The 9,345-nt window shown below is 46.3% G+C and overlaps 4 protein-coding genes across 4 annotated transcripts; 1 reads left to right on the top strand and 3 right to left on the bottom strand.

Annotated features, from left to right (window-relative positions):
* Window positions 1-493: 493 nt before the first annotated feature.
* Window positions 494-1,600, top strand: COCCADRAFT_10167 (uncharacterized protein; the record flags this gene model as incomplete). Its single annotated transcript, XM_007720338.1, has 3 exons — window positions 494-648; window positions 691-1,272; window positions 1,318-1,600. The coding sequence occupies 3 exons, from the start codon at window positions 494-496 to the stop codon at window positions 1,598-1,600; spliced, it is 1,020 nt and encodes a 339-aa protein (XP_007718528.1).
* Window positions 1,601-4,201: 2,601 nt separating this feature from the next.
* Window positions 4,202-4,447, bottom strand: COCCADRAFT_65786 (uncharacterized protein; the record flags this gene model as incomplete). The annotated part of the gene is made up of 1 exon (XM_007720337.1): window positions 4,202-4,447. A coding segment is annotated over one exon (246 nt), but the record flags the coding sequence as incomplete, so codon positions are not given.
* Window positions 4,448-4,562: 115 nt separating this feature from the next.
* On the bottom strand, window positions 4,563-4,859 carry COCCADRAFT_112396 (uncharacterized protein; the record flags this gene model as incomplete). Its single annotated transcript, XM_007720336.1, has 1 exon — window positions 4,563-4,859. One exon carries the CDS (start codon window positions 4,857-4,859, stop codon window positions 4,563-4,565), a length of 297 nt encoding a protein of 98 aa, XP_007718526.1.
* Window positions 4,860-6,466: 1,607 nt separating this feature from the next.
* COCCADRAFT_10166 (uncharacterized protein) lies at window positions 6,467-7,724 on the bottom strand (the record flags this gene model as incomplete). Its single annotated transcript, XM_007720335.1, has 2 exons — window positions 6,467-7,162; window positions 7,227-7,724. 2 exons carry the CDS (start codon window positions 7,722-7,724, stop codon window positions 6,467-6,469), a joined length of 1,194 nt encoding a protein of 397 aa, XP_007718525.1.
* Window positions 7,725-9,345: the final 1,621 nt, after the last annotated feature.

Here is a 9,345-nt window from a genome sequence, read left to right as displayed (position 1 = left end):
GTTGTAACATTGGTAGGTAGTAGTGGTTTTGGTGGGGGCTTGGCAAAACTGTGACACGAACCCGTGTGTGACACGAACCCGTGAGGTACGTTAAGTTTTTAATTTTCTCTTATTTCTATTAAAATCATCATCTTCAGTAGTATAGTGAATACTGTGACGGTTGTCAACTTACGTGAACCCGTTTTAGGACTACCGCCTGCCAAGCCATACTAAATCCCTATTTTGGCGACCAGTTCTGGCATATAGTAACGTGGAGGAAGATGCTCTATATAGAAGTTGACGCTGTTTTAAGAGCCCCAGTAGATACACGGCCGCATAATGGAGGCCCTCTTACCTCCCCTTGTCTTCCCCTCCCCTCCCTCTTTCTCTTTCTTTCTTTCTTTCTTTTTTGCGTTCGTTGCACTACTCCCTACAGACAACATACCTTCACTAAGTTCAAAAAAATAGTTATTTATTACTACACTCACTTGCTAAAGCTGGTTTTATCTTCAGCATGGTGCGCGGAAGGGCTAGAGACAGCAATGTAGCTGACCTGCAAGCGCTCGCCCAGCAAGTGGAGAACACCGAGCTTACTGCAGAAGACATCGAGAAAACGCTCATTCCTGAGAGTAAGAGGCAACACAAGTACACAATCAAGCTATGGATAGAGTAAGTGGACGCTGAGATGTGAAGACGCAACTAACAAGCCAGGTTCTCGGAGAAGGTCCTGGGTATATATCTACAGGAAGACGCACCCTTTCCAGAGCCTCCACCAGCAAACCACATCGCGCTATTTCTTACCTGGTATACTCGTACAAGCGTCGGGTTGATTAACGAGAAGATCAACGACACAACGATCAAAAACCGTCTTCGATGTCTTGAACGAGCCATTCGACTATTTACCAACCACGGTTACAGTAGAGCCGACAACAGCCAGTTTACACAACTTATTAAGAACGATCTTCTTCGAACCGAAGGGTTGTCGACAAAGGCGTACGATAAGCCTCTAGCACCTGTGAATGTGAGCGAGGACCTCATTCGCTTTTTGTGGGCATGCGATGAATACCAGTTTCAACATCCTCGCGCACGTCTCCAGCTTGCCTTCTCCATTGTGATGATGACCCTGATGGGAATGCGCCCTGGGGAGTTTATTGAATCATCGAACTGGAAAGACTCGAATGAAGGATTGCTTTATCGCGATGTGAAGCTGCTTTGGGATGAAGATGAAGGAAAGTTCGTGCTACATGTACATCTACGGAACCGTAAAGGCCACAGGCATAACCATAAGCAGGGGTACGTTTTCCGCTCTCCTTGAGGTGAACGCTGACCAGAGCTCAGCTCAAAGGTATTTCTCGACGAGGACAAGGGAAATCGCGCGATGTGTCCGGTCACATACTTCCTGGCGCTTGCACTAGCGGATAGCATCTTTGAAGGCTACAAAACACTTTTCGATATCCAGTCTAACATGCCGTCCCCTGGCAGTTCCATTCGCGAATTTCCTTATCGTGCGCATGCAGAGAATCTGCCAATATTTACGGTGTTACGAACCAGACAGATCGATTTCACCGACAAGAATACTAAGCTACTTTGGCTTCCATTGGATGATTCGAAGCTTGGGTGAGAGAGCAGGCTACAAGGACAAACTGACTGCATACTGTTTTCGCCGTGGTTATGGGAATGCTATTGACAGTATGTCTGGATATCTCGGGCTCTAGACGCACGCTGATGGCTACAGGAATTGCCACAACTGCTCAGAGAGTGCAGGCGATGGGGCATTCTGACGAGCATGTGTTCCAGGCCTATCTCTCCTCCATGATCGGGATCGATTCGCAGAGTATTATTTTTGGGAGAGATCAGCGGATGGACCTTATCAACAAACACAATTCGATGATGCTCCACCGAAACCTACTAGCCCCTATCCCTCCTAGATCCCAGCTAGCAGAAACAAGTTCAGCGAATACAAGCCAATACGATTCGGACCTTCCACGCGACAAGCGGAGGTATCTGCAGAGGAAAGCCTTCGAAGAAGAGCGGCGACAGTTCTTCCAAGGCGGGTCTACTGCGCCTACTAGATCAATACCGATGGACGGTATGCGCAAGCCCTCTCGATACCTAAAGGCATTATTGGAATCGGAGGTGGACCGCCATGAAGCTGTGATGCTTATGTACCCAGACATCAAGCCGGACGGCAATGCGCTCGACCAGAGCGATGAGGTCTTCGAGAGCTGCGAGACAACTGGAATAATGACTTCCACTCCAGAACCCCAAGGAGATTGTTGTGTTTCGCTTGAGCAAATAGTTCCTCCACTTCAGAGGATCGCAAATGGACAAAAACAAAATTTGAACTATTTAAACGCAGAAACCCTTGAGAAAAGAAAGATAAGTCTACTAAACTAGAAAGTAGGTTACCTCCGCCGAGATATAGTAGCTAGTAACTCTATCTTAATAATATAGTAGATCTCGTTCGACCACATACAGAAGATAAGAAAGTTAGCAGCAGGCCTACTGTCGCTAATGAGCTTCTTTGACCGACAGGAGATCCAGGAAGCTCTACTCCGCCGCCAGAGCAGCACCGTGGATAAACATATATTAGCTGTCCAAATCAACGACGAGTTTAAGGACGATATACTAGCTCTACAAGACTACTCGTTTATTACGGTAACTAGAGATGCAGACATGTTTAAGATACACAGCCTAGTACAGCTAGCGATGCATACGTAGCTTAAGAACAAAAGGCAGCTAGAGAAGTAGAGAGAGTAGTTTATCTCAAACCTGTGCGCAGAGCTGCTAAAGGGAGAAAATAAGAACTAGGAGAAGTATAAGGCACTATTTCTACACGTACAGATAGTACTAGCATAGCAGCCTAAGAGTAAAGAGTTATAAAAGGAGTGGGCGCTATTACTATATGATATAGTATAGTACGCGTGGCGATAAGGGAGAGTAGGGGAGGCAGAGGAGATAGTAATAATATTAATATAGGTTAGGAGGGAGGTGCTTAGGAAAGAAGATGCGGAGACGCTAGACAGCATAGAGATAATAGGACTAGCCAGAGAGCTTAAGGGCAAGTACGAAGAAGTGGAGGCGATAAACCAGCAGACACTAGCGCGGAAGGAGAAGGTGCTCGGGCATGAGCATCTATTTACATTGAAGAGCATGAATAACTTGGCGCTAGTGCTCAACAGCCTAGGCAAGTACGAAGAGGCAGAGGCAATGTACAGACAGACGCTGGCGCGGAGTGGGAAGGTGCTGATAATATGGTGTTGATGCACGAGGAAATAAGCCGACTACGAGACGCTGTTGAAGCGTCCACAAAGCGAAAAACTCGCAAGCGGCGCTACGTACAGCCAGAGGGGTTCTAAACAGTTGGTTAAATAGCTGATTAGATCGCTGAGGCAGAGAGTGGAAGCCATAACGACGTTGCAACGCCTGTGAAAAGGGTGCGCAGTGAACGGCGCTGCGGACGTTGCAGCCAAACTAGACACAATTCTCGCACCTACCAAGTAAAATTAGAGGATTCAGAAGTTAGCAATAGGTCTAAATAATAATGCTCTATTCTAGTTAATCAAGCAAACTATGGTAGTGTTACGTAGACAGTGTTGCAACGTCGTTTTGGTGAGGAGACTGCGGCGCTCGGTGGTGAAACACGATATAGTAAAGATAGATTATTTAACTAACGATCTGCAATTATTAGAACTAGCGAGTGTACAATCCTATCTATTCCTCTTGTTTGCACTTAGTATGTATATTTAAGGAGATACTTAGCTTATCGTTCTAAGTATCGCTTGCTCTAGTATTATAACACGTTAGATCGTAATGCGTTCTGCTAGCCGCTAGACTGTGTGATAAACGAAAAAGAGGTAGAGCAACTAGGTAGCTAGTATTAAGAGACTTGGCTACCTTTTTAATTATATAAAATCTATTTCTAAGTTGCGTATGCGTCTTTAAGCTATTAGCGTAAGTCGGGATGCTAGTAGCCAAAGGTTTGTCTAGTGTGAAGGATCTGGAGCCCTCACTGAGCTACTAGCCCTAACGTGTGCCTGGCTTGCGACATGGCACCACAGTGTGTGATGATGGATGGATATAGCGTGTAAACGAACTTAAAAAGTAGCGTGACAGTCAAAGGAGCATGACCTATTTGATAGTGACTGCCAACATACATTTGGATTTCAAAGCAACACTACTGACTAGACGAACCTAGAACGAACGTGGATAGCTATTACAGCACACTCAACACCAAGTCCATAACTCCCTCATCTTTGTTCTTTTCACAAGCTACTGTCACACAGAATAAATGCGAGTAAGCATTTACACTATACACCGTAAACATCCCACTCTCTAGTACTCTTGCGAAATCGATTAGAATGCGCTCAATTGGTCCCTGCGACTCCTTGCGAAACGTAAGAAAGTCGCTCCGAGAGTCTAAGTTGTGCCAGATAATAGAGATATCGAAGTCCTTATGCGGAGTAAAGCCGACATTTGATAGTTCTGACTTAAGGGCAGTGGGGACATTGGGGGTAATAGACTCTATTATTACCGTTAGTGTCATGTTTAAAGTAGTCGAGCAGGCAAGATAAGGAATAGCTCTAGCGTGTAGCAACAGTGGGAGTCTGGAGGTTCAGTAGCACATACCTGCTGCATCCGCAGTATGTTTTACACTCGTCATCCTGGCAGTTGTAGACACCAATGCTAGAGCAGCGACAGCCAGCCGAGCCTGATTCGTAGCAGCGAGGTAAGGTATTTCCTCCGCTGCGGCAATTGACTTCGTATTTAGTAAGTGTGTGAGATGTCCCGTTATCGGTGTTCCCGTCGTCAAGAGGGGTAGGTGTGGCAAGAGTGATTGCGAGAAGAGTTGCAAAAGCAGCTAGGTTGGGGAAGAGCATGCTGCCTAGAGGTGGCGAGTGACACTCACGTGATAATGTAGTAGACGAATGAGGAGCTGCAGATAATAAGCACTTGATGGGTACACCAAGAGATGGGCTAATAGGCTCCATTTATATTCGATGCATGCTCCCTGAGAACTGGAATATGTCCACACATCTTTGCATATTTCACGCAAAACCTCGAAAGATTTGTTCGTGCTGTCGCTACCAGGTAGCTTTTGGATGCTCAACTACGCCGCAATGTAAGAGAGGAATCTAGGCCTTCCAAAAGCGATAGTAGTTTGAAAACCACCAACGCGCCAGCGACAAGTAAGTGTTTCGGTCCGCAGTGGTGTACCTATGCCAGACCGAGGAAGGAGTTGGTTCGTATCCATAGACGTTTCCTACTGGTCACTGCGTATCTTGCATATGCAATGTCGCATACATGATAAGAAATGCTTGCATATGCTCGTATGGTCTTGTCTCCTACAAAGTAATGATCGCCTGTGCTTTTGGAGAAATCCTACAAGGAATCCTCCCATGTTATACAAGGTCACAATGCATTTGACACTGCATATACGACGTCGCCTAAAAGTTTGACTTTATTGGGAAGACCCGTAATATTAGCGCCTAATATCCGTCGATACTATTGCAGATGCTGCGACACCTGCCGTGCTAGGCCAAATGAGGGGTTTTTTCTTCCTGAAAGAGAATCATGCACTCCCTCCCGATGAGACTCGATCTTTGGCATTTTGAAAGCACCGAGGCCGATATTGATAAGATTGGCAATAGATTCGCCTATGAAGAGTCCACTAGGAAGTATCACAACGTCATCACATCCTATTAGTTATCCTAAAATGTTTGCATATGCTGTAAAATAGCCCCTCAAGTGCGCGTATGATTTTAGAAGAGGGCAGAGGTTAGATTACTAGAAGTATTCCAATGGACGAGGTCCAGGCTAGGATCTCAACAGTTATACCTATTACAGATGACATGCCACAAGAAATGAGATTCTGAGATCTCTGGGTTTTTTGATACATCTTCAAAGTTGCAGCTAACGTTGAGAGTACGGCTGCTTCTATATTCAAGGGCAAACCATCTTTTAGTAGAACTTGCTCCGGAAGTAATTTGGAGGTACTCAGTACAATATTTGCGGAAGGTATTTGGAAGAGACGGCCTGGTATTGGAGACTGGATTACATAAAGCTTGTACAACCCATAGGCAACGATAGCGCCGAACGGCGAGCCAATGATCTGGCCATATATCTCGGCATCAGGTACGCACCCACAATATTTCCTGCCTTGATATCATAAGCAATATCTTCTCATTGATCTGCAGATGCCACAGCGATAGCTGCGAATATCAGGTTGATGATCATCGCGTTGGGGTCAGCATGGGAGACCAGTACCGCAAATGTAAGTTAAGAGACTTCATTTCTCTATACTATCAAGTGAAGGCTAGAGAAGCATTGATTCGTAGAGGAGCTTACCAATTATGAAACATTTATATTGACTAGAAGGAAAATAAAAATTCTGCTAAAACAATCTTTTCTAACTCTATCTACTAAGATAGTCATAAGAAAAGTTTGGGTCGTAAGGCTATTGTAACCAAAGTCTAGTTTTCATTCTTTATGTGTGAATCCCGTTGCCATTGCCGTTAATAACATTTCCATTGATATGTACGCCATTGCCATTGGGATGTACACCATTGCCGTTCGTGTACTCACCGTTACCATTTCTGTGTACACGGTTGCTGCTGTCTTCATCTTGAAGGAACTCTAAAATCTCGCTGTACAGCTCTCCATTGCGAACAGCCTCGTAGATAATAGAAACCCAGGAGCCAATAGTCTTCTTGGGCCTTCCATCAATCATGTTGTTGTCTTTTGCGCCAGCAACTGGGTGTTCGATCAATCCTCGGTGGAGTGGGACCTGTAATTTCTTGCGGACGAAGCGGTAGAGAACCTTGGTGCCGTTGCCAAGGTATTCCGGGGTGCTTGGCTTCTTGAAGAAGGCCTCACGATGCTGGACATAGGTGTTGAGAACTAAGTCTCTGAGAGTTTGTCGTGTCTTTGATAACTGAGTTACGCTGATGTCACTGCTAGCCTCGGAGCTGGTGATGATAACTGCCGAAAGGACATCAGAGACTTTATCAGCCCGTTCGTCGGCATCAAGCGGGGCCCCTTTGTACCAGGTCTCTTCGAAACGAGTCCAGAACCTGGAAACAAGCTTTGCATCTTCAATTTGGAGGGACGAAGCAAGCAGTTCCTCAGCTGGCTTTCTGAGTTTGTCGAGGAAGGTACGATGTAGTGTCCAAATATCCACGCCCTGCAGAGGTAGAGGCAAGAGTTAGCATACGCTCCGAAATATGGTTTGTAAGATGTATACGTACCTGGCAAGCTGTGTAGAGAGCGTTGGCAGCGATCATAGAGAGACATTCGATAGCGGCAAATGTCTGTCGTGCAGAAAGCAAACCCAAGGAATTGATAGACTGATTGTGCATCTCGGCAGATTGGACGTGGTTGCTTACTGGATTAGCAAGAAACCCGAGTTCGGATGTGTAAGCAGCAGTGTTGGCATCGAGACCTTTAAGACAAAAGGACACGCTTGGATCATCGGCAGCAAGATTGGGAGGGAGACCGTTGCTAAGATCATGGTTGATCATTTCGCTAACCTGACTGAAAAGCATCTTTCCAATCGACTGCAGCGAGAGGCGAACTTTTTCGGTGGCTGCAGTCACCGACGCGGCTTGAAAGTTGGCGCCACAATGTACGTCCTTATCTTCGACGTTAATAACCGGGTTATCCGATGTAGAATTCAGTTCTACGGTGAGCTGAGAATCTGGGAGTACAAGATCCTCTAGGTGGGGCTGCTCAAAATCGTTGTGCATCTGCGTGTAAGAGTGAAGCCGCAATCGCTAACGACTGTATACAACACGCCCACCATCTCACTGGGGTCAAGGCCTGTCCCTATGATGACTGTACAGCTGAGCTGCTATCCAATGCTCCATCGCTAGCCAGTATCTTTCATTTACTCTATACGACAATCAGAGCTTGACTATGAGCCTGAGTGGGCTTGTCCGGCAGACCTTAGGTCATCTCTCTCTTCGCTCCGCGAGCCCAACAACTCCATTACACCAGCGGACCGAATAGCTTCTCCTCGCGACATACAGGTTTCGAACGCGATTGCAAACACGCCTGGACGCCGTGAATGTTATTCTGTACCATCTCCTGGACTTTCCCTGGCCGCGAACTCCCGCTGACGCCTAGCATGCCGACTCCAACAGGAGGGACGAGGGTCTCAACCACACCTGATCATGCATCCCGTATGGGTACGCCACTCCACTCCCCCGCCAGCTGCCAGCCTTGTTCACTGACTGTTTTTATTCCTCTCCTCTTCCCCTCATACTCACCTCTATTCATCTCATATCCCATCGCTGCTCACTCTACTCGCACCTCACCTTCCATCGCATTCCGCCGGCGCCTTCCCTTGTCCTTGACCGCTACCGCGTAGTCCGCCACAGGCCTATGGTTTGATATGTCCGCATCTCAGTTTGATTTGGCGTCCAGTCTACAGGTCGAACGACCTGGCTTGACTGTCCGATGGGTTCCTAGGATAGCTGACGGATGCGGCTTCTGCAACTCGCCAATTATTCCAACTTTAGTTTTGCCGAGTTCGCTAACGACGAGGTCGCTCCATACGCCATACCCTCGCACACCTGGGTGAAGGACGGCAATAAAGTCATGTACAAGGACATGGATGACACTAAAATTATCAAGCCCAGCTCCTAAAAGCTACTATTAGACTTTGGGTTTTTATTATGCGCGTGTTGTTGAATTTGCAGGGATCAGATGGTGCGATTTTTGGTGGTTTTTGGCGCTGGCGAATGACTGGTGTAGGTGGATGATTGAAACACGTTAACGTTATGTGTTGGCTGACTAAACAAGACACGGGCTGCTGGCTGAGTCGTACTGCTCCCAATCCTCAGTCGGATTTACTGATGTTCCGAAGCACGTGTGCAATGCGCAGTGCCTAAATTGATAGTAAATTACCCGCTGAGTTACCTTATACTAGCGGGGATTGGTGGTTCGCCTCCGACGGAAGTACCAATCAGCCGTGTAGCACTTTATAAAATCGCACCCTATAGCACGCGTAGGGCTAATAATAACGTCTTACTAGTTATAAGAGGAAGGTTTTAAGGGTAGAATAAGGCTGTTTTAAGAAATCTAGGGTAAGAAAGATTCGAGATTAACGCTATAGGTAAGGAAGTATATTTTACTATAATATGTTAGAAAAAGGTGGGTGGAAGTAGCTGCTTGTTCTAATAGAACTCAGAGGTAGAGGTCTCTGCCTTCTACTTGTTCCTAGTAGACTCAGAGGCANCTAGTCGATAGATTCTAGATAGAAAAGAAATAGTGCTAGGGGAGAGAGATAAAGATTGAATTGATCTGATAGTCTGATCTTGTTCTTGTGATCTGCTTGTTACAAGTAACAAGAAGGATTCTCTCCTT

The sequence above is a fragment of the Bipolaris zeicola genome, assembly GCF_000523435.1.
Source record: "Bipolaris zeicola 26-R-13 unplaced genomic scaffold scaffold_451, whole genome shotgun sequence".
In the NCBI taxonomy this organism is placed as follows: domain Eukaryota; kingdom Fungi; phylum Ascomycota; class Dothideomycetes; order Pleosporales; family Pleosporaceae; genus Bipolaris; species Bipolaris zeicola.
The sequence above is the reverse complement of the archived record's forward strand: the minus strand, read 5'-3'. Positions and strand labels throughout refer to the sequence as shown.